This window comes from Bombina bombina, chromosome 3 (genome assembly GCF_027579735.1).
Source record: "Bombina bombina isolate aBomBom1 chromosome 3, aBomBom1.pri, whole genome shotgun sequence".
Lineage (NCBI taxonomy): Eukaryota > Metazoa > Chordata > Amphibia > Anura > Bombinatoridae > Bombina > Bombina bombina.
In genome coordinates this window covers 615,492,014-615,517,755 of record NC_069501.1, presented here as the reverse complement: position 1 = coordinate 615,517,755, position 25,742 = coordinate 615,492,014, and the positions used below count along the sequence as shown (strand labels likewise).

The following is a 25,742-nucleotide window of genomic DNA, read 5'->3' as shown; positions in this document are numbered from 1 at the left end:
ACTGGGGAGGCTAGAGAGGCTAAAGATGCTCGAGGGAGCCTAAAGAAAGAAAAATATTGTGCGAGCGCTGTAGTCAGCACGCGACTAATAATCTAGCCATGTGTGAGGTATTTCAAAGTCGTCTCTCGCTATTTTAAAGTTAACATGGTTGTATTCTTTTTTATTTATTTTATTCTGTTCTTATGTCAGAGTAGACCGTTTTATACATGCAGACTTTTGGTTTGCTTCGTTTTCATGCATTTGATCTGAAAAGATTTGAAGACATTTTTATTATGCTGCTATTCTTTATAGTGGAACTTGTTCTATTTACCAAGAGGTGAACAGTTATGAAATAGATGCAGCTTTGTTGAGTATATTGGAGAGGGACTCGCAACTAAAGGATGGGACAATGGGCGGGTAGAAATACTTATGAATTTTAGAATTTTTGAGCTGCAATGCTAAGGCATTTTTTATGAGTTTTATGGAATGTAGGTCAAAGTCTAAGTTATCAACTCCTTGGTCCCCATGTATGAAGCAGAGAGCGGACAAGCTTCTCAGCTTCAGAAGTTGTCCACTAACCTTTGCTACATATGGGCAGCGGACAAACAGGATCCGCTGCCCGTATGGATCATTACACGCTCAAGTGAGCGTGTAAAGCCCACCCCTTCTCTCGCACGACCAATTACGTGAGAGAAGAGACTGCCAATCACCGAGAGCAAAGTGAGCTCTCTGTGATTTTCCCCCGCCGCCTCAGAGATAGCGTAGAGTGTAAGAAGCAGCGGTCTGAGCGCTGCTTCTTACATTGCAGGAAGCAGGCTCGCATATGCGAACCTGCACGGCAAGGGCTCTAGAGCAGCTCTCGCTGCTTAGTAAATGGAGCCCCTTGAATCATATTGCAATAGCAAGATAAAATAACCTCTACTATGCAGCTCTGCTCCACATCATTTTTTTTGGCTATAACAATACATCAACATTTTATAGCTGAAACAGATATGTTTTAGCTATATGTGCCATTGCAATGATTTCATAGTCTTTCTGTAATTTAAAAAGACTCTTAAAGCCACAACATTTCTAAAGTTTTAACTTTTTGGGGTTTTTAATCCTGCAATTATAATGTTATAATAAGAAAACAGAGCATTATACAGCTAGCACACAACATAAGTTAGTGAGGTGAGCACTTCTCATACTTGGCAAACTAGTGGCTGGAACTCCAATGCTTTATCCAGGCACGGAGTTCAGCACCAAAGTTTTCTCCTAACCTGTATTCTTTTTGTGTCTGAAGGGCCTACAGGGAGAGCGGGGACTACCTGGAGCTCAAGGAGATAAAGGAGAACTGGTAAGATTTAATGGAAAGAGAAAAAAAAGTAGTAATAGGGAAAGCAAACATATGATGTATTCAAAAAAGTTTTGGAAAGAAGACATTTAAATAAAATTTAAACAATAATGCATATGCAGGGATTGATTATGCTATGCATTTCCTTTTATTGCTAACAGTTAACACAATAAAAATAGGAGAAACAAATGCCCTGTTGGTCAAACAAATATATTTTAAAAATTAGTCAGATCCTATGGAAAAAAACTCCTTGTATCTGACTTCTGTACCCTTGGAGAGATAACATAATTCCCACTCATGCTCAAAGTTCTACCTATTATGTAGAACTTTTAGAACAGATCTAAAACTTTTTCAGAAATATACTTTAGCTGGATTTTAAACGTCATCTTCAAATAATGAGAACCGCCCCCTTCCCGCAATAGTTATTTTATATGGTGATACATTGGTTTTGTTTGAAGAAACAAACTGTTTCATAGCATACCCAAGCTGTTATACTATAAGTTTCTTCATATTAGCTAACTGTTATAACTCCCATTCTCAAAACCATAACAGCTGGATGAGTCTAGACATTGTATACCACTTGTGAAATGAATGATAGGCATTATCATTAAGCTTATATTTGTAATGCCAGAACAAAAAACTCACGCGTAAAGGAAAACAATAGAGCAATGTTTATTCTCCATAACTGTATTTTTGCCTTCCATTTTGAATCTAGGCATATGCATAACCCCATTAGTCTGTTTCAGAGCTGTAATGCATTTCTGCTCCTGAAAACTGCTGATTATTGGTACGCACATGTGCATGCCTCTCCTGATTGGTCCACCAGCTGCATCCTATTCAGGGGTGACAATGCATTAGACTTTTTTATTATCTGATTAGCCTTATTGTGGGGGCTAAACACACAGTCATGGATGAACAAGTAATAATGCTTGAATGCATTTAAGTATTTTATTTTTTTAATTTACTCAACAGGGACCACCTGGTTTGCCGGGTTATCCTGGAGCAATGGGACCCCCAGGACTTCCAGTAAGTTTATATTTTGGATATGAGGGGCCTGTAAGTACCACAGACAAAGTCTTGTTTCTGTCATTGAAGTCAACAAGGATGTTCAATTACATTTTTTTTAAGAAGGGAAAATAAAATCTCTGCTCAAGTTATATCAATGTTGAGAAACAAATATTAATACAACAAATATTATATATTAAATATTATATATTAATACAACAAAAGAGCACACATATTTACAAACAATACACACACCTTTACAGCATCATGAGCTATTGATAGCTATGACTTTTTTATTTCTACCATTTAAACTTCAAGCCAATTAGAGTTACTCTGTCTCATTTTTAAATAACACACAAAACAGACATTACAAGGTGCAAGCTAACGGCTAGATTACGAGTTTTGCGTTATGAGGGAAAAAGCCTTATAACGCTGCTTTTTCACTACCGCTGGTATTACGAGTCTTGTAGGTATAGCTGTACCGCACACTTTTTTGGCCGTCACGCAATGTAACTACCGCACTTTTTAAAAAGTCCTTTTTCAATGGGACTTCCACAGCACCGGTATTACGAGTTTGCCTGTCCGTCCAAAAAGTGAGTGGTACAGCCTATAACTACAAGATCTGTACTGTAAACTGAAAGTCAGTAGTTATGGGTTTTATGTTACAAAGCTGCAGCATAAAACTCATAACTAAAGTGTCACAAAGTACACTAACACCCATAAACTACCTATTTACCCCTAAACCGAGGCCCTCCCGCATCGCAAACACTAAAATAAACGTATTAACCCCTAATCTGCCGCTCCGGACATCGCTGCCACTATAATAAACATATTAACCCCTAAACCACTGCACTCCCGCATCGTAAACACTAGTTAAATATTATTAACCCCTAACCTGCTGCCTCCAATGTCGTTGACACCTACATACACTTATTAACCCCTAATCTGCTGTCCCTAGCATAGCCACAACCTACATTACTGTTATTAACCCTTTATCTGCTGCCCCAAAAATCGCAGACACCTAACTACACTTAATAACCCCTAATCTGCTGTCCCCAATGCCGCCACCACTATACTAAAGTTATTAACCCCTAAACCTCTGGCCTCCCACATCACTAACACTAAATAAATATATTAACCCCTAAACCTCTGGCCTCCCACATCACTAACACTAAATAAATATATTAACCCCTAAACCTAACCCTAAGTCTAACCCTAACACCCCTAAATTTAATATAATTAAAATAAATATAAATACAAATTACTATTATTACCTAAATAATACCTATTTAAGACTAAATACTTACCTGTAAAATAAACCCTAAGCTAGCTACAATATAATTAATAGTTACATTGTAGCTATCTTAGGTTTTATTTTTATTTCACAGGCAAGTTTGTATTTATTTTAACTAGGTAGACTAGTTAGTAAATAGTTATTAACTATTTACTAGCTACCTAGTTAAAATAAATACAAACTTACCTGTAAAATAAAACCTAACTTGTCTTACACTAAAACCTAACATTACACTAAAATTAAATAAATTAAATTACACAAAATAAAAAAGAAATTATCAAATATTTAAACTAATTACACCTAATCTAATAGCACTATCAAAATAAAAAAGCCATCCCAAAATAAAAAAACCCTAGCCTACACTAAACTGCCAATGGCCCTTAAAAGGGCCTTTTGCGGGGCATTGCCCCAAAGAAATCAGCTCTTTTACCTGTAAAAAAAATACAAACAACCCCCCAACAGTAAAACCGACCACCCACACAACCAACTCCCCCCCCCAAAAAAAAATAAGACTAAAACCTAAGCTCCCCATTGCCCTGAAAACGGCATTTGGATGGGCATTGCCCTTAAAAAGGCATTTAGCTCTTTTACGTTGCCCAAAGTCCCTAATCTAAAAATAAAACCCACCCAATAAACCCTTAAAAAACCTAACACTAACCCCCGAAGATCCACTTACAGTTTTTGAAGACCGGACATCCATCCTCATCCAGCCGGGAGAAGTCTTCATCCAAGCGGCAAGAAGTCCTCAACGAAGCCGGGAGAAGTCTTCATCCAAGCGGCAAGAAGTCGTCCTCCAGGCGGGCAGATGTCTTCATCCAGACGGCATCTTCTATCTTCATCCTTCCGACGTGGAGTGGCTCCATCTTCAAGACATCCGGCGTTGAGCATCCTCTTCTTTCGATGGGTCTTGAAGAATGAAGTGTCCTTTAAATGACATCATCCAAGATGGTGTCCCTTGAATTCCGATTGGCTGATAGAATTCTATCAGTCAATCGGAATTAAAGGGTAAAAAATCCTATTGGCTGATGCTTGGTTTTAGTGTAAGACAAGCTAGGTTTTATTTTACAGGTAAGTTTGTATTTATTTTAACTAGGTAGCTAGTAAATAGTTAATAACTATTTACTAACTAGTCTACCTAGTTAAAATAAATACAAACTTGCCTGTGAAATAAAAATAAAACCTAAGATAGCTACAATGTTACTATTAGTTATATTGTAGCTAGCTTAGGGTTTATTTTACAGGTAAGTATTTAGTCTTAAATAGGTATTATTTAGGTAATAATAGTCATTAAGATTTGGATTGATTTTAATTATATTAAAGTTAGAGGTGTTAGGGTTAGACTTAGGGTTAGGTTTAGGGGTTAATATATTTATTTAGTGTTAGTGATGTGGGAGGCCAGAGGTTTAGGGGTTAATAACTTTAGTGTAGTGGCGGCGGCGATGTTGGGGGAGGCAGATTAGGGGTTAATAAGTGTAGGTAGGTGGCGGTGACGTTGGGGGCAGCAGATTAGTGGTTAATAAGTGTAGGTGGGTGTCAGCGATGTTGGGGGTGGCAGATTAGGGGTTAATAAGTGTAATGTAGATGTCGGCGATGTCGGGGCAGCAGATTAGGGGTGTTTAGATTCTGGGTTTATGTTAGGGTGTTAGGTTTAAACATAAATTTTCTTTCCCCATAGGAATTAATGAGGCTGCGTTACGGAGCTTTACCATTATTTTCCATTATTGCAGGTGTTAGGCTTTTTTTTAGCCGGCTCTCCCCATTGATGTCTATGGGGGAAATTGTGCACAAGTACGTAAAACCAGCTCTAAGCAGCGCTATTTGTGTGCGGTATGGAGCTCAATGCTGCCATATTGCCCACAAACACTGTTTTTTTGCAAACCTGTAATAGCAGCACTATTAAAGGTGAGCGGTGGAAATAACTTGCAAGCTATTACCAAGCCACTCATAACGCAAAACTTGTAATCTGGCCGTAAGTTTCTAAATCATCTACTAACCTATTAATTAAAAATCCATCTCTTTCAGGGAAGCAAAGGAGAAAGAGGCTACATTGGACCAGCAGGAGAGAAGGGGGAATCGGTAATCCTTTTGTGGTGGGGTTGATGTAACAACTGGGTAGACAGTTACTTGATATTTCTTATGTTAGGAAAGCTACAGGGCGGAGGTGTAAGTTTGAATTGCACTTTATTATTTTCGGGGGACAATAGTAGTTGAGTTTACTAGTAAATGGGGAAGATTAGTCTCCATGGATACCTAATATTAAAAATTCTGAAATTCTATTTGGATAGTCACAGTTAGTACTTTGAGGAAATAATGCAAGACCTAGAAGACATTGAGGAGTTTCCATTGCACTCATTCTTCTTTGTCCTCCACAGGGCCCACCAGGTAATCCTGGCATGCCTGGTTCTGTTGGGCCTCTGGTAAGTTGATATTTTGTGTCCCACTGACTGTCTATATTCTCTCTATGTCACTACAGCTGTCTGACACTGTTTATCTATCTGTACAGGGTCCAAGAGGAGAACGTGGATCTTCCGGCCCCTCTGGAGAGAAAGGTGATCAGGTATATAGTTGCCAGAAAAAACAACATAATGGAGCAACATAATACTTTGGCCTATAAATGTCACTCTTCATGTGTATCCCCACTGTGTACATATTGTCCATTACATTAATTATATATCTGTGTGTTTGATTTGAGCAACCACTTACATTTCTTAGAACAGACAACAAAACTTTACGCTGAAAATTCTTTACAGAGCAAATAAACTGTTTGTCAATTAGTCACCTTGCATTGTAATTATATATATCAAAAACTATTAGAGAGCTAAGTGGATTCATATTTAGTATACCTTGGTGATCATCTGTCATAAAAAAATGCATATTATTTAAATGTATACTATCATCTTGCTTTATCTTAATCAAGTAAAAAAAGATTTAATTGAAAATTGATCACTTAAAAAATACAATCAATTGCCAAAGGAATTTACTATCTATCAATGTGTGGCCTATGTAAGAATTATAATTTAAATTGCAAAACATAAAGCCAAGGAACACACCAAAATATCTTAGGTTTTGCCCTGTTCAATTCCAAATGTATCTTTTATTTCTACTTCTTTACAGGGACTGCATGGTCCTCCAGGATTTCCAGGCCCTCCTGTGAGTATAATTTGCTATACACAAGGCTGAGATTATTTGAAGATTATTGGAACTGCACATATTCTGGGTTACTTATATTATAAACTAAGAGTTTGATACAACTACCGACTCACAATAGGAGGGTAGTGGGGGATACATGTCACAGGGACATGTATTTACATGAAGACCCAAACACATGTACACATGTACAATGCTCCCAGAAAGGACAGAAATTAAAGGGACAGGCTACAATATCATTGTTATCGTTTTAAAAGATAGATAATCCCTTTATTACCCATTCCCCAGCTTTGCACAACCAGCACAGTTATATTAATATACTTTTTACCTCTGTGATTACCTTGTATCTAAGCATCTTCTGACAGCCCCCTGATCACATGACTGTGACTATTTAAAATATATTGAGTGTTGTGCTATCTCTTCAATAACTCCCCGGGCGTGTACACATTGTTATCTATATGGCCCACATGAACTATCAGTCTCCTGTTGTGAAAAGCAAATACAAAAGCATGTGATTAAGAGGCTGTCAATAGAGACTTTGAAACAGGCAGAAATTTAGAGGTTTAAATAATATAATGTATATTAATATAACATATTGATATAACAATGTTGGTTGTGCACAGCTTCATAACTGCTGTTTCCGGCGAGCCTGAAGGCTCGCACGGAAACAGGGACATCAAGCTCCATTCAGAGCTTGATAATTCGGCCCCTAAGTGTGCAATAGTTGGGTGCTTACCAATGCTGTCATGCAACAACTTGCTGCACATTAGCAGCTTGGAGTTTTGTGCATGCCCAGTATTTTTGCTGCAAAATACCTCCATGGTACAGAAAAAAAGCATTATTCTAGGGAAGTGCAGAAAAAAAAGGTTAAAGGCTTTATTATAGTGTTTTTACTATATGTTGGAATGCCTGGTCTTATTTCAGAACTGATCATCTAGAAATCATCAGTTATTCAATGACTGTAGTTGAAAAAAATATTTCTGATAATGTTTCTTTCTTTAGGGTTCAACTGGATTTCCTGGAAAGGCAGGATCTACAGGACCACCTGGGCCAGCTGCTGAAAAGGTGAGACATATTACTGTTTACATAAAGACTGAGAAGGAATTATGTTTGAAAAAGGAGGAGTTATACAGGGAGTTTACATGAAACACTATTAGGCATTATATGGGAAGATTACATTGATCAATATAAGGAGCTATACTGGACTAGATGTTACATTGAGTAGTTAGATGGGTCAATAGGAGGTGATATGGAGTGGCAAAATGGAACAGTAGAACAAAAGTTATATGAAGAAGTTATTTTGTGTTAACTTTGGAGTTATATGGTCAGATTAAATGGCAATATATGAAGCAAAGCAGGTGCTTTGAAAAAAATGTACCAATAAGAGGAGTTAAAGGGAGATGTTAGTAGCAAGGGAATAGATATGCTGTATGTAGCTATAATAACACGATTTAATTGTTTAATTTTAAATTCGCATATTCAGGGTGCAGAGGGTTTACGAGGTTCTCCAGGAATGCCAGGCTCCACAGGTCCACCAGGACCCCCTGGAATACAGGTGAGTGCAAAGCCTTTTTGGCTAAAATATTGTTCTAAGGATATTTTATGGCACCTTACACATCTTCCACTTCTGTATATTTCTTTAGGGGCCTCCTGGGATTGAAGGACTGGATGGCAAGGATGGGAAGCCAGGAATGAGGGTATGCACACAAATCATTAGGATCATGGACTAATTGATGATGATTTGAAGTAGAAGGCAGAATTATAAAATTCAGTTTATAAAATGGAATTAGAAATACAAAACAGCAAGCTAGTGTCACCTGTATGAATATGTAGAAGAATAGGCAACTTTATAAAATAATAGTAGGAATAAGAATTTATTGACATGATTTTCATATCATGAGACTGTTGGCTGAGAGTTCTGTGAGACTGCATATTTCAAAGTCTAGGTTAATCATCATTATATGCTCTATTTTTATAACTGCTGGTGCAATGCTGCCCCCTGCAGATTTGCAGCCAATCCACTAGCAGGGGGTGTCAATCAACCCGATCGTATTCGATGGGGTTGATTTCTGTCCGCCGCCTCAGAGCAAAACTATAAGTAATGTAAATCTTATTATTACAACAAATGTGCTAGCATAGAGAAATATTTTCAAAAGAGAGACTAAAGGAGAAGTTCAAATGAAATTATGTTACAAAGAAAAGAGCAATGGAAAGGGAGGGATCAAAGGCTGTGAAGGTTGTAGGAAGCCACTTGGGGCCGATTTATCAAATGGCGGGTGGACATAATTCGCTTTAGTGAATCATGTCCTCCCGACATCGCTTAATGCCAACAGCATATGCTGTTGGCATTTAACATTGCACAAGTATTTCTGGTGAAATGCTTGTGCAATGCCGCCCCCTGCACATTTGCAGCCAATCAGCCGCTAGCAGGGGGTTTCAATCACCCTGATCGGATCAGGATGATTGCAGTCAGCCACCTAAAAGGTCGCGGAGAAGTTAAGGAGCAGCGGTCTTATGACCGCTGTTTCTTAACTTCAGTTTCTGGCTTGTGAGGGATTGCAGCATCCGCTGCTTAATAAATCTACCCCATAGAGTCAGATTCTAAAAAACTCTCCAGCTTGGAAAGAAATCTGACTTAACATGGGCAGAACTCACTGAATTCTCTATGAAATGGGATGGAACCTGGAAGTCTCAAAGAGAAAGGAGCTACCTCCCATAGAAGGGAATGAAGCTCTCTGGAATGTAGAATCTTACAGGGGTCTGTGTCTGTAACAGAGAAGCACCTGGCATTGGTATAAATGTTCAGTTTGCAGCAAATAGAAATTAAACTGAAATGTATTTGCATCTAGTTTAGTACAGTATGCAATACTTTTCTGTCAAGTAAATAAGTGCCTTGTGAATTTTGAGCAAACTTTGCCTGCATAGAAATGGAGGGATAAATTGGTAAGATCTACAGGAGTAAAATGCTTAGAGAAAACAATGAGGTCAGTGACAGAGTACAAACACACCTAGAGAATACCCCTTTCCAGCCCTGGGAACTCCCCTGTCCAGCAAACTTTCTAAACCTTTCAGGCTTATTTTACACAGAAAAAAATTACAAAAATACAAAGTGCAATGCAATCTATAAAAAATACAACATATCTTCTACAAAGTATAATCCTAATTTAATAAAGTTAAATTATGAAGTTACATAGATGCATTCAAAGTACAATTAAGAATTTGTAAAATCACAATCCTAAATACACTGTTGTATATAATATTTATCTAAATTAATTAAAACAGAAAATATATAGGTTAAATGTAATAAAATGTAAAGGACAAAATTAGATTTGTCATGCAGTGCTACACTGTACTGTACTTTTCTTCACTTACAGAAATGCAGGAATGCCCCTTAGAGACATATAGCAAATGTTGCCTGTTTAGAATCTAGTGAGGGATCTCGCAGTGCTGGAAGATCAATTTAGATAATCTCATCTGAGGAGAGAGCTTTAGAGAATTGGGCCCTCAGCAGGGTAACTCTCAAACTAATATGCTATAAATCTTTTTAGGAGCCAGAGTCTCAAAATAAACATATAAAAAATAAAGTTAAACCCAAAAAAAAGCAAATTAGGCTCCAGAGAGTTGTACAGGCTGATGTGTGGTTGCTCATTTATAATTAGCAAACAACCCACACAAGCGTGCAATTCCTCTATTTGACATTTGTTATGATTATGCATTGTATTAACTATTTATGTCTGCATCTTTTTCCCTCAGGGGGAGACGGGCCCCCCAGGGCCACCAGGATTTAAAGGTATTCCGGTGAGTAATTGTAATGTCCATCTAAAATCTGTTATAGTTTTGAAGCCTTTAGATCTAGGAAGGTCATTAACTGTTCAGCTGGATCCCTAGCTATGTACAACCAAGACCTGTGTTTGCAAATACATACAGGATTTAACCTAGCACACAACCTGTATCCATTTGTTGTTCACATTACTGTGTGTGTAACGTTATTGGACAGTATTTGCCTATTTTGTTTACTTGTTTGGCCGCACTTGACAAAAAGCACACACATTTGAACAAATTTTTCATTCATACTGTTACACAGACAAAAACGTTATGGTGTCTACACAATTTAACAAAGAGAGAATATCAGCTTAGATTTTGATATCTCCATAGATTAACAGAGGTTCAACCATACTAATGTGTTCTCTCTATGTGACAAATAACCACAAATACAGCTACAGCTTATCAGCGGTTTGATAGCAGCACAATAAATATAACAATAAACATAACTGTACCAATAAAGTGACAAAGTGACAAACAAAATAAATACATGGCATCCTAACAAGTAGTGCAGGACTGATCAAGGAAGGATCGCAAAGAGGCTATTTCTTGACTTACTAGTATTTGAAATTATCATTTTTGACCATGACATTTGCATATATTTCATAGGATAACTTTACTTTTTGTTCTTGTTAGTTCTAACAGTCTTTTTTGTCACTTAGGGATTTAAAGGAAAAACAGGACATCCAGGACCACCAGGACCAAAGGTACAAATTGGGACTAATTCTGATACATTTAAATGAGTATCCAGACCTTATTTGCAGTATATGAAACGCCCAACTAGTAATTATTTTAACACAATCATTTTGTTATATTTATACAAACCTTTCATCCAGTGCTCAAAATAAAGTTTTATAGCTTAGACTTTCTTATAAAAGCTTTATCAAATACAAGGAAAGACTCAGAATTACATACCTTTGAATGGAGACCCTGTAGTTGATCACATCTTGTAGTACAGGATATTATATAATAGTGCTGCTGGGTTAAATAATGCAACGTTTTAGAAAGCAATTAAAAGCATGGAGCCAACATGTAAAGTGTGAGTATGCAGTGACCTAGAGTTTATGTTGGTTGATGAAGCAGTTCAAACCCTTTAAGAATGTGGCATTGTGGGAAAGGCACACCAATGATTAAGGGGGAGCAATCACTTTGAAAAATAGATAAATAAATAACAAAAACAATGCACGTGACACCTAACTAATAAGGAGTACAACTGAAAGCTTTCAGGATAGTGAGGTCCCTTGCAATTTAATTCCTTATTAGTTATTAGCTATTAAAGGTATCACATATACATTGCTTTTGCTTGCTGTTTTTTTGGCAAAGGGATTTTTACTTTTTTTTAATACACTTTCCTGCATTTTCCTGAAATTAACTTTATTTAAAAGATCTGCATTGCTAACAGAGCTTCAAACATATCCATGATGATTACTGTATATCACAGGTCTCCTAACACTACTAAGCTGTTCTGCCAATGTGTGACACATCTAGCGTGGAGTTGTAATACACTATTATGATCTGACAAGCTTGAAAAGAATGATTATCTTAACACTAATCTAATTTAACAATCTTATTGTCCCAGGGAGACTGTGGCCCTCAAGGTCCCCAGGGAATTGCTGGCCGGGCAGGTGCAGAGGTAAAACAAGTTAAATAGAATTCATTTTAACAACTAAAAACATTATTTAGTCATTCACATCCTTTGCTTACAAATTATTCCCTTTAATTTCTCTTCTAAAAGGGGGATCCGGGTCCTATGGGGCCACAGGGCCGCCCTGGACCTCCAGGACACATGGTAAGTAAAGGCAAATGGTTAAGAGGTAAGATATAACAATCAGGTGCCTTTTCCTTTTCTTATGTGGGGTTTTATTCTTTAGGGACCTGCAGGAAGTCCAGGCCAGCCAGGCAATTCAGGACCACCAGGGGTGGTAAGTCTTAGTTTCCATTTAAACAAGCCTCAAAAGGACATTTTTTTACACGCAGTTAAAGACAAGCTGATAGCTTAACAAAGGGGTCAGAAGAATGCTCCTTCTACACTCCAAAAGGATCTCAATGGGCGACAACAGTTTGCAAATTCAACCTACACTGTAGTTTAGTGGAATGGAATTGACAGTGAACAATGTCTTTATAGGAGGAGTGGATAAGTTGATATTAAATACAAAACAAAACAGTTCTAGCAGTCCCCAAGAGTCTTTAGTGTAATGTGGGAATACCTTGGAACTTAAAGGGACACTAAGCCCCAAATTTATTTTTCATGATTCAAGTAGAGAATACAATTTTAAACACCATTCCAATTTACTTCTATTATCCAATTTGCTTTATTCTTTAGATATCCTTTGTTGAAGTAATTGCAATGCACATAGGTGAGCCAATCACACGAGGCATCTATGTGCAGCAACCAATCAGCAGCTACTGAGCCTATCTAGATATGCTTTTCAGCAAAGTATATCAAGAGACTGAAGCAAATTAGATAATATAAGTAAATTAAAAAGTTGTTTAAAATTGCATGCTCTTTCTAAATCACAAAATAAAACATTTGGGTTTCATGTCCCTTTAAAGTAAGTTGTTCAGTGTTTTGCTATGCTGGAGTTGATAAATTTATCTTTAACATTTATGAAAAAAAATATTCTTTCATTCCTTATTTATAACTTTTGAATACCATGTGTACTGAAACAGCTCGATTACGACCAATAAACCATGGCATTTATAGTCTGATAAAATGTTTAATAAGCTGCAAACATAAACAAACACCTGATTATTTGAGTGGGCACAGAGCATACCTACCAATCATGCATTGATAAACACTGAGATTTGCGTGCAATGTGGGCATGTGGTACTTATTTCTTCATATAAAAGGTTAATGCAGGCCTTTATATTGCAAAATATTTTGATAAAGTATTCTGGGGTTATAGCCTCAATTCCATGTCCCTTTAAAGTAATTTAGAAATACAAACCTATTGAAATGGGCCATGATTCAGAGTCCAATGAGGAGGGCACAGAGTTCTGAGAAAGGGGAGACATTTATGTAAGGAAAGGCAAAGAGAGAAGAGAAGAAAGGGTGAACCTAAAAAAGTCTGTTTTAGTTGAAGCTTGATGAAGTTATTTTATAGGGGACTAATTAGGGGGCAACAATAAGAAAAACAACTTTAGAGAGAAAGTGAAGGGAAATGTCGCTATTTTTTAATGTAATATACAAATACATCAGTACAAAAACCTTACTTCAATTGTAAAAGCTTGGAAAATATTCCTTGGGATTCTTTATCAGCACTACAGTTCTTGGATTAATAATCTGTATTAATCTGTGGCCTGTAGTAGATGACCTCTGTGCTCCTTGTAATATAAATTGTCATCAGGATAATATGGTTTCAGGACTTCTTGAGTCTTTCTAAAAATGTTCCAAATATTAAAGGGACATGAAACCCAAAAAATTTCTTTCATGATTCAGATAGAGAACACAATTTTAAACAACTTTCCAATTTACTTCTATTATTTAATTTGCTTCCTTCTCTTGTTATCCTTTGCTGAAAGTTTTATATAGGCAAACTCAGGAGCAGCAGAGAACCTAGGTTCTAGCTGTTGATTGGTGGCTGCATATATATATCGATTGTCATTGGCTCACCCATGTTTTCAGTTAGAAACCATTAGTACATTGCTGCTCCTTCAACAAATGATACCAAGGGAATGAAACAAATTAGATAATAGAAGTAAAATAGAAAGTTTTTTAAAATTGCGTTCTCTATCTGAATAATGAGAGAACAATTTGGGGTTTCATGTCCCTTTAATCCTAAAACAGTTGTTCTTTCTGTCCTGATCTTATGAATTTATTAGAATGCTTCACTCAAAAAGTTATGTATTATTTGGAAAGCATTAGGATATACAATTTAATAACATTTTCGTTCTCTATTCTACTCACAGAAAGCTTCCAAAACATCTTTGTCCAATATAATTTCCTTTGCTTTCCTGATCAGTTAACTCAGGAAGGCAGCGATGAGCTATTGGCTGATTAATTTAGCAAAGCAGTCATTTAGCTTGCATAAATACACCATTAATTGCATTAACATCATAAATCACATTTGGATGAAAAAGTCTAGCAGACCGTACTAATCATAATATAGGCAAGGTTCACCCATGGCTTTATATTAATTGCTTTAACAATAACTCTGAAAATAACACTAAGCGAGTATAAATTATGAAATATTCACGAGTACACAGGATCAGCACATCACCTGCTCACAGCCAAGAAATAGAATAAGGTGCATCACCTAAAAAGGCTTCCCTCATGAAGCCAAGTAGTATAGTTTAAATAAAAGGCATAGGTGGTACTCAGGTTAAAAGCAAACCATTATTAAAGAGCTCTATAATAAAGGTCTGCTTTTTTTTTTTTTTTTAAATAATTTTTATTGAGGTTATCAAATGAGCAAACAGACAATTGCTAACAATACAGTATAGGACTTAACGCAATAGTAATATGCATCCTGCGACTAAAGTAAACACACTCTCTAATTGATTCTGCTCCAATGGAGTCACTGGGATTTAAAACAGAAATACACCAATCGTCCTAATAAATGAGTATAATCTTATCTGACGCTGTACACAAAAATTCTAACAAAGTTGGGTGAAGAACCTCATATTTTCAAATTTTTTCTTGAGATTTTACACTTAATGAACATTCAATGCATCTTGTATTTAAATATCTGTATGTGAATTGGTTAGAAAGATATACCAACTGGATAAATATCAAGTGTAAACCAAATTATCTTGTAGGCCAACATTTTCTTGATGTTATAGCTGGTAACTAATAGTAGAGTAAGACAATTTTTGTGGTGTATGAATAGGATAAACTATAAATTGAGTAGGTTTAAAACTGGGAGAGTTATTAGATTCAAAACTTTTAACTCAAATTGTAAATGAAGCTGATCATTTTGATTATGCTAAAAAAGAAAAAAGGGGGGTAAAGTCAGCACTGTGGGAGAATGAAAAGCTACAAGCAAATAAGTAATGAAGGTTGCGGTACCAGTTAGAGAGACCGCGTAGTTAGTCCTCCTGAATTAGGAGGCATATTATGGTGGGGGGGGGGAGGTGGTATTATGGGGAGAGGGTGGTCATTATAGCGTACTAAGTTATTAGTATAGTAATTAGATAGTAAATTAAGATTGCACCTAGATCAAGGAAGCCATGGATTCTGAATTAACAAGATTGGCGAAGAGCATGGGACTTATTCGGAATGTAGGAAATAGGGAGGGTATAAGTGGTAATTACAGAGATGCAGGTCCTGCCTGCACTAGAAGCACTATGTTGAGCTGCAAAATTAAAACAATGCGTCATAGTGTATCTATAACCATACTAGCAAATTGCAAGTTTATACTCTATGCTTTGATATAGATCAGGAGAGCACTCAGTAAGATGCCCACAGACTGAAAATGCTGAGTTTGTATGTATGTGAATAACTTGATTTGCTGGCTGGGGTGAACCTTCCATCAAGGTGTGTATGGGAGCAAAGAGAAGTGTTCAATATTAAGGGGTTATTCATACACCCAGATCAGAAATGAAAGGTCTAAATCCTAGATAAGCTGAAAACTTTGCGTGTCAATATAGGGCTCAGTATGCTAGGTCACTATCAAAATAAGAAGAACAGAGCTAAGAATATAAACATTAAATATCTATAAGGGGACTCTATTAGGCCAGGGGAGGTGAGGTTGTGAGTCAGTATTGCTAGGAAATGTTTCTCAGATGTGGAGATCATTAGTTTTCTTTCAGGGGGTTACTATCAAATTACTAACAGTTTACAACATATGTTAGTTAGTATTAAGTGAAAATATTTAGTAAACTTCACGAATGTGTCTAAAAGTGTGAAAGATATAAAAATTCTGAATGAATCTCCATCAGTATGCCCAAGACATAGATATAACCTGTGAGTATGATGTGACACTGAACCTGTTGTCAATGTTTAAGGAGTACAATAGGATGACCATAGAATGGGCTGTGCTGCTGAGAGGTAAATTGTACATATCTCCCTACCATAACGAGAGAATCAAGTGTTTTTCCCCCACTAGTACAGCAGAACTCTGCTGGCCGGGTATGGGCCCTATACCCAGCACAAGTGTGTCTTAACATTAGATAAATAGCCTATAACCAGAGGGGAAAACATAGAGCTATGACCAGAGCACAGACTGGTTGACCCAACCAATATAAACTGTGTACATACTACTGCAAAACTCTGAACCGGGTATTTATATTGTAGCTGATTATGTATCCAGCGGTGTTAAAGCAAATAATTATATGGTCATCTGTATCTGGTGTTAGTGTGAGCCTAGTAAAGCACTAATAGGGTGTGGTAGATTGGTACATAAAGGAAAATGGACAGGAAGTTATATAATACTAACATACAAAATCATATGCTAGACTATGTAAAAATCACATGCTAAAATATATAAGGATGTCCCACAAGAGAGACCTCAGTCAGCAATACCTTTCTTATTGAGCATATAAATTGGCAGACATGAACTGGTGGCATAGCTGTTATCTGCGGTACATATAAAGTAAACCCATCATAACATAGTAAAGATAGGTATATATATACCACATTTTGGGTTTTAAAGTAGCTAGAGCAATACAAAAAAAATATATAACAAACAATAAGCAAACTGAATTGTATAAATGTAACAGGACTAAACAATCTACTGGAGTTAGAAACCAGGGCATTAAGGCAATGACAACCATAATGGTATAAGGTTGTAGATCAGCTCAAAGCATGCTGTCTCTCGTACAGGTGCAAAGCTGGGAAGGGAACAACTCCATAACCCAGCGCTTTAACCTGCACTAATACCACAGCTTGTTTACAACTTTGAAGAACTTTGTGAGAAAGAATGTTAGTGGTAGTGTCCATGTCCCTGTTAATTCAACAAATAAACAAGAGTGGTGATTAGTGATATGTAAGACATGGATGCATATACAATTCCCCAATCAGAGTTATATTATGAGTTCCAAACTTGAGGCAAGCTTTAGAGTATCTGAATTGCTGTTTAAATATAGGCATTCATCCCACGCCAGATCGCGGGATTAAGCGTGCTCCTTGGGCTGGTTGCACTGGCCTGTTATACACTCCATCACTCCCTGAAGGATAGGCCATAAGCAGCTCTGAGGAAATGTCCTGAATGGAGAACAAGCTGCCACCGCAAATGCTCTGGGCTTCGCGCAGGGGCTTTTCCGGTATGTAAAGGTATTGTCCCTGAATGCCGCTCCGCAAACTGAGTTCGGATGCCGAACCCGAACCATGGCAATCACTTGGTAAGCAGGGACTCCTAGGGGCAAGTGAAAAGGAAGGTAACAGTTGGTCTGCAGTACTCCAGGTTTGGGCTAGGTTACCTTGGTGCGGCTCTGCAGCGTGAAGGAGGGTTTCCGCCTTATCGTTGTATTTGCCCGTAGCTGCAGTCAGAGAAGCCCCATATGAAGTGGGCTCGGCAAGGCCAGGTTGTTGTCGCGACTGACAAGCGCCACCGCTACTGGGAGCAGCATACAGACCGTCAGCTAAACTGGCGTGGTGATAATCCAGTAGGCGCTTCATCTCCTCTAGAAAGTATAGCGGAGACTCCATATTGCAGGCTTGATCGAAAACCCTGGGGTGATGTTGGTTTACAGCTTTCTTTAGGTTAAAGTAGCCGGAGGCCTACAAATAGAAAGTAGCGTCTCCAAGATGGCGGCTCTCTCTCCCATCTCTGTGATATAAAGCAGTGGTGGCGCGCCGGTGCAGACTCTCCGGGTCTCCAAAAGTTAGTGGGATAACAATACCAGATCTTAGGTCCTTTCACATATATGCTGGTTTTATAAAGGTTGCTATAGAGTACGAAAAGACCCCTAAAGTAGGATCTTGGGCCCGGGAGCTGCACCAGAACACGTCTTACCAGCTCTGTAGTTGGCTCCGCCCCCATAAAGGTCTGCTTTTAACCTGAACTGTACCACCTATGCCTTTTATTTGAACATTACTTTTGCTTAATGTAACATTAAATACAAATTGTAAGCTGCATTATAATGTACTTTCATATCTCAGAATAACTTTGCAATAAAATGCAGCTTTATTTTGTCAAATGAGTATATTGTTTTATGTTTCTTCCTTGCATTTCCGATCCCCAGAAAAATATGATGCTTTCTAACCATTATACTGCAGTAATGTTATACTTTAAATAATGAAACGTTTTATGTATTTTAAAATTTTGAGTTTAATGGTCCTTTAAAGTAGTGTAATATGAAGGCACCCCCAGTACATATAACCCCTAGTATCATAATATAATACTACTGTGGATGAGTAAATTGATTTAGCGAAAAGTATAAATCTGATTTAATTTCTTTAATCTGCTTTTAATTATATTCTTTCTCACATTTTCATGTGGTATTTTGCTTCTTCCTATCAATGTGTTTGAATGATTTGGTGTTCCTTTATAATATAATCAAACAAAACTTTCCCCCGATTTCAAGGGATTAAAGGGTGACCGAGGACCTCAAGGTGATCGTGGTCCCTTGGGTCTTCCAGGTGAGCCAGGATCCCCAGGACATCCCGGACCTGCTGTAAGTATCCCATAAAAAAAGTTTGGAGACCTAAAAATTGGAAAATTAATTTAGAAGATGATCATGTCAATGTCAGTATTTATCAAACTTGACTATTATAGAAAATATATTCAGAGAGCTTGAGGTGGTACAAATAATGTTTAAATAAGAAATAAATCAAATTATGATAAAGATGCAGTTAGGCAGGAGAGTGATTAATATCATTGCAGCTATTATAAAGATCTTCATGTTTTACATCTGTTTGCAATACTTAGGGTGAAATGGGATCAGATGGAGCTGTAGGCAAAGAGGTGAGTAATGGAGAAATGCATTGTCAATATAACATTCCTATGCTTTGTGTGTCTATGGACAGAAAAAAGCATATATCATGGACAGGGATTATAAGGGAGATGGTGTACCTGGTGTTTTCTCCTTTGGCATATCTGTAATTTTGCCATTTCAATTAATTTTTATATGTTGGAACTCTTTTTCAGGGTCCTCCTGGAAAACCTGGAATCCCAGGTATCAATGGAGAGAAGGTGAGAAATTCAACACTTAGAGAATGCACACTGAGCACAAGGCATGATCATTAACAGTCAAATTACTTAATTTAGGGTGAACCTGGAACTCCTGGAACAGCAGGATCTCCAGGAGAGAGAGGGAGGCCAGGACCACCAGGAGATTCTTACTCTACGAAGAGTGAAAACCGAGGGATTGTTGGACCTAGAGGACCTCCTGGGGAAAGGGGATCTTCTGGTCCTCAAGGGCCTCCTGGCTCCCCAGGAATTCCCGGAACACCAGGGACAGTGGTAAGATTAGCGTTTTGGAAAAGTATAATTTAAGAAATCTGTGTATGAAGCCAATACTGTTACTAAAATTACTGGTATGTATTTTATATATTCATTCTAAATGTGAATTTTCTTTGAGTGACGAGATAGTAGGTAAAGTAGTACTAATGGTAAGTACCTATAGGTGCAAAATATTTTTGTAACAACAAGCACCTTTAGGGGGGCAATATAGCACTAAGGAGACTAAAATACTTGAACTCTAAACTAAACTAAAAATGAGTTACAAAGTCTTTTTATCTTTATTGGTTTAACTATTCAATCATACACGTTTAAAAACACTTGAACTCTCTAGATACCAATGTATAGCATAGGTGTGTAAATAATTCCTCTGAGAATCATGTTTCTAGATGTGAAATATTGTAATTGGTTTGTATAATAGCAAGCAGTCAGATACAAACAATATCTTTTGTAGCCGGCTATTAATACATTCAGAAATGATGTAGTAACGAGGACTTGTTAATAAAATGTGAGATGTCAGATTACGAGATTAAAGCTATCTATTTTATACTCTATCTGTAATTATAAAGTCCTTGCTTACACAGTTAACTTTAGCACAGCTGTTCAGTGTAATAGATTCTGTCTGCTTAAGGCCCTTCTATAGTGGGGGCTAGATTAACATTTAACTGACTTGTTTCACTGTCATAGCATAACATGATCTCAGAATATATCACACATTTACAAGCTAATCTATTGCAGTCAACAATTATCACAGAGTAAGCGGTTAAGAAATTAGAGAATGTACTCTCTGAAGCCAGACCCCTGACAGGTGTTTCGCTCACGTTTCCCTCTGATATTATACAAACTAATTACAATGTCTCACATCTAGATACATGAATCTCAGAGGAATTATTCACATACCTATGCTATATATTGAATTTTCTTTGAGATCTGATGTTGTATGTTGGGGTCTAAACCCTCAATAAGATCAGACAACCTCTCCATTATCTATTTTTCCTGTTAAACATCATACCTCTTTTAATGCTGCCATGCCTTAAACAATAGTAAGTGAATGTTGGTCTGCTCTTGAACAACTCTAAAAGATGTGCTTCATGTTTCAGAACAGAAGTAATCTAGTTGACATAGAAGTTGTGCGTTCGTGTTTTGACTATTTTTTCAGCGTTAAAACAACACCACAGCCATTACAAGTCTTGTCGGTATAGCTGTATCACAGGCCTTTTAGCCTGTAACGCAACGTCAGTCCCGCACTCATAAAAATGATGTTTTTTATAGGACTTCCATAGTACAATCATTACGAGTTTTGCAGTGAGGCTAAAAAGCTTGCGTTACACCCTATACCAGTGCACAAAAAAAGGAAAAAAAGGGTAGCTCCTCTTGATGAAAATCCAAATTTATTGAACAGGATCAGACAACAGAAACACAAAGTTTCGGGGTCAATACCCCTTAGTCATGTGATAACAAACACACATACCACACCTGTTTAAATAGGCTAAGCCAGGTAATTAACCCTTTCTGTTAACTCTTACAACTACTTACAATGAAGCTGGCCCACAAGTGCTGGTGCTGGGTGTTTGTATGTAATATCACTATAGATGATTATGGGAATATGTAAATACAATTTTTTGAGGCTTGCATATATTTGTTTTTAAATTTTGCATGTCATTCCACCCCTGGCCAGTGGAGGTCAGTATGGCAATACACTTGTGGGCCAGCTTCATTGTAAGTAGTTGTAAGAGTTAACAGAAAGGGTTAAAGGGACATTATACACTAATTTTTTCTTTGCATAAATGTTTTGTAGATGATCTATTTATATAGCCCATAAAGTTTTTTTTTTTTAAATAAATTTGCATCTTTTTCCCATTCCTGAAACTGCCATATAAGGAAATTGATAATTTTGCTTTATATGTTGTTTTTTCTCTTACATTTGCAAGATGTCTCAATCTGATCCTGTCTCAGAAATCACTGTTAGAACCCTGCTGCCTGATAACAGTTCTACCAAAGCTTAGTGCATTTGTTGTAAACTTGCAGAGATTATTTCTCCAGCTGTGGTTTGTAATAGTTGTCATGATAAGCTTTTACATGCAGAGAATGTGTCCATCAGTAATAGTACATTGCCTGTTGTTGTTCCTGCAACATCTAATGTACAAGATATACCTGTGAATTTAAAATATTTTATTGCTGATTCTATTCAGAAGGCTTTGTCTGCCATCCCGCCTTCTAATAAATGTAAAAGGTCTTTTAAAACTTCTCATAAAGTTGATGAAATTTCAAATGACGACAACATACTGAATTATCCTCCTCTTATGAGGATCTATTGGATTCAGAAGATCCTTCCTCAGATATTGACACTGACAAATCTACTTATTTATTTAAAATATAGTACATTTGTTCTTTGTTAAAAGAAGTGTGGATATTGAGGAAACTAGTCCTCTTGATATTAAAACTAGTAAACGTTTAAATTCTGTTTATAAACCTCCTGTGGTTACTCCAGAGGTTTTTCCAGTTCCTGATGCTATTTCTGATATGATTTCTAAGGAATGGAATAGGCCTGGTACTTCTTTTATTCCTTCTTCAAGGTTTAAAAAATTGTATCCTTTGCCAGCAGTTACATTGGAGTTTTGGGAAAAGATCCCCAAAGTTGATGGGGCTATCTCTACTCTTGCTAAACGTACTAATATTGCTATGGAAGATAGTACTTCCTTTAAATATCCTTTAGATAGGAAACTTGAATCTTATCTAAGGAAAGCCTATTTATATTCTGGTCATCTTCTCAGGCCTTCTTTAGCGCAACAAGAAATGAATTCTGATTTGTCTAGCATTGTTCGCTTGCTTCAACATGCTAATCATTTTATTTGTGATGCCATTTTTGATATCATCAAACTTGATGTTAAATCTATGTCTTTAGCTATTTTAGCTAGAAGAACTTTGTGGCTTAAATCTTGGAATGCTTAAATGACTTCTAAGTCTAGATTGATATATCTTTCTTTACAAGGTAATAAGTTATTTGGTTCTCAGTTGGATTCGGTTATTTCAACTGTCACTGGGCGGAAGGGAGTTTTTTTGCCTTAAGATAAAAGACCTAAGGGTAAATCTAAAGCTTCTAACCGTTTTTGTTCCTTTCGACAAATTAAGGAACAGAAACCTAATCCTTCCCCCAAGGAATCTGTTTCCAATTGGAAACCTTCTTCAAATTGGAATAAATCCAAGCCGTTTAAGAAACCAAAGCCAGCCCCCAAGTCCGCATGAAGGTGCGGCACTCATTCCAGCTCAGCTGGTAGGGGGCAGATTAAGATTTTTCAAGGATGTTTGGACGAATTCTGTTCAAAATCAATGGATTCTGAGTATTGTCTCTCAGGGGTATCGAATAGGATTCAGAGTAAGACCTCCTGTGAGAAGATATTTTCTCTCACGCATCCCAGCAAATTCAGTAAAGGCTCAGGCTTTCCTGAAGTGTGTTTCAGACCTGGAGCTTTCAGGGGTAATCATGGCAGTTCCGTTTCAGGAACAGGGACTGGGGTTTTATTCAAATCTATTCATTGTCCCAAAGAAAGAAAATTCATTCAGACCAGTTCTGGATCTGAAAATTTTGAATCGTTATGTAAGAATACCAACTTTCAAAATGGTGACTATAAGGACTATTCTGCCTTTTGTTCAGCAAGGGCATTATATGTCCACAATAGACTTACAGGATGAATATCTTCATATTCCAATTCATCCAGATCATTATCAGTTTCTGTGATTTTCTTTTCTAGACAAGCATTACCAATTTGTCGCTCTTCCTTTTGGCCTAGTGACAGCTCCAAGAATCTTTTCAAAGGTTCTCGGTGCCCTACTCTCTGTAATCAGAGAATGGGGTATTGCAGTTTTTCCTTATTTGGACGATATCTTGGTACTAAGTCTTTACATTCTACAGAATCTCACACAAATCAACTAGTGTTGTTTCTTCAAAGACATGGTTGGAGGATCAATTTATCAAAAAGTTCCTTGATTCCCCAGACAAGGGTCACCTTTTTAGGTTTCCAGATACATTCAGTGTCCATGACTCTGTCTCTAACAGACAAGAGATGATTAAAATTGGTTTCAGCTTGTCGGAACCTTCAGTCTCAATCATTCCCTTCAGTAGCTATGTGCATGGAAGTTTTAGGTCTCATGACTGCAGCATCGGACGTGATCCCCTTTGCTCGTTTTCATATGAGACCTCTCCAGCTTTGTATGCTAAATCAATGGTGCAGGGATTATACAAGGATATCACAATTAATATCCTTAAATCCCAATGTTCGACTATCTCTGACTTGGTGGTTAGATCACCATCGTATAGTTTTAGGGGCCTCTTTTGTTCATCCAACCTGGACTGTGATCACAACAGATGTGAGTCTTTCAGGTTGGGGAGCTGTTTGGGGATCTCTGACAGCACAAGGGGTTTGGAAATCTCAAGAGCTGAAATTACCAATCAATATTTTGGAACTCCATGCAATTTTCAAGGCTCTTCAGATTTGGCCTCTGTTGAAGAGAGAACCATTCATTTGTTTTCAGACAGACAATATCACAACTGTGGCATATGTCAATCATCAGGGTGGGACTCACAATCCCCTAGCTATGAAAGAAGTATCTCAGATACTTTCTTGGGCGGAATCCAGCTCTTGTCTAATTTCTGCAGTACATATTCCAGGTGTAGGCAATTGGGAAGCGGATTATCTCAGCCGTCAGACTTTACATCCGGGGGAGTGGTCCCTCCATCCAGATGTGTTTTCTCAGATTGTTCAGATGTGGGGTCTTCCAGAAATAGATCTGATGGCTTCTCATCTAAACAAGAAACTTCCCAAGTACCTGTCCAGGTCCAGGGATCTTCAGGCGGAAGCAGTGGATGCGTTGACACTTCCTTGGTGTTACCAACCTGCTTATATTTTCCCGCCTCTAGTTCTTCTTCCAAGAGTGATCTCCAAAATCATCATCGAACAATCGTTTGTGTTGCTGGTAGTTCGAGTATGGCCTCACAGGTTTTGGTATGCGGATCTTGTTCGGATGTCCAGTTGCCAACCTTGGCCACTTCCATTAAGGCCGGACCTTCTGTCTCAAGGTCTGTTTTTCCATCAGGATCGCAAATCATTAAATTTGAAGGTATGGAAATTAAACGCCTTGTGCTTAGTCATAGAGGTTTCTCTGACTCAGTGATTAATACTATGTTACAGGCTCGTAAATCTGTTTCTAGAAAGATTTATTATCGAGTTTGTTATATTTCATGGTGTTCTTCTCATAAATTCTCTTGGCATTCTTTCAGAATTCCTCGAATTTTACAGTTTCTTCAGGATGGTTTGGATAAGGCTTTGTCTGCAAGTTCCTTGAAGGGACAAATCTCTGCTCTTTCTGTTTTATTTCACAGAAATATTGCTAAGCTTCCTGATATTCACTGTTTTGTACAGGCTTTGGTTTGTATCAAGCCTGTCATTAAATTAATCTCTCCTCCTTGGAGTCTTAATTTGGTTTTGAAGGCTTTACAGGCTCCTCCATTTGAGCCTATGCATTATTTGGACATTAAACTACTTTCTTGGAAAGTGTTGTTCCTTTTGGCCATCTCTTCTGCCAGAAGAATTTCTGAATTATCTGCTCTTTCTTGATTTTTCATCAGGCTAAGGCGGTTTTGCGGACTTCATTTAAATTCTTACCTAAGGTTGTGAATTCTAACAACATTAATAGAGAAATTGTTGTCCCTTCCTTGTGTCCTAATCCTAAGAATTCTTTGAAGAGATCCTTACATTCTTTGGATGTGGTAAGAGCTTTGAAATATTATGTTGAATCTACTAAAGATTTCAGGAAGACTTCT

General features: G+C 37.4%; 1 protein-coding gene across 5 annotated transcripts in view; it reads left to right on the top strand.

The window, feature by feature from the left end:
* Positions 1-25,742, top strand: part of COL16A1 (collagen type XVI alpha 1 chain) — a 240,454-nt gene that overhangs the window by 204,517 nt on the left and 10,195 nt on the right. For all 5 annotated transcript variants that reach the window (XM_053707234.1, XM_053707232.1, XM_053707233.1 and 2 more), the window contains 18 exons: positions 1,262-1,315; positions 2,285-2,338; positions 5,634-5,687; positions 5,984-6,028; positions 6,115-6,168; positions 6,726-6,761; positions 7,761-7,823; positions 8,242-8,313; positions 8,402-8,455; positions 10,512-10,556; positions 11,243-11,287; positions 12,160-12,213; positions 12,316-12,369; positions 12,452-12,502; positions 19,047-19,136; positions 19,391-19,426; positions 19,610-19,654; positions 19,730-19,924. In XM_053707234.1, the coding sequence (XP_053563209.1) occupies positions 1,262-1,315; positions 2,285-2,338; positions 5,634-5,687; positions 5,984-6,028; positions 6,115-6,168; positions 6,726-6,761; positions 7,761-7,823; positions 8,242-8,313; positions 8,402-8,455; positions 10,512-10,556; positions 11,243-11,287; positions 12,160-12,213; positions 12,316-12,369; positions 12,452-12,502; positions 19,047-19,136; positions 19,391-19,426; positions 19,610-19,654; positions 19,730-19,924 (1,101 nt within the window). The remainder of the gene's footprint in view (positions 1-1,261; positions 1,316-2,284; positions 2,339-5,633; positions 5,688-5,983; positions 6,029-6,114; positions 6,169-6,725; positions 6,762-7,760; positions 7,824-8,241; positions 8,314-8,401; positions 8,456-10,511; positions 10,557-11,242; positions 11,288-12,159; positions 12,214-12,315; positions 12,370-12,451; positions 12,503-19,046; positions 19,137-19,390; positions 19,427-19,609; positions 19,655-19,729; positions 19,925-25,742) is intronic.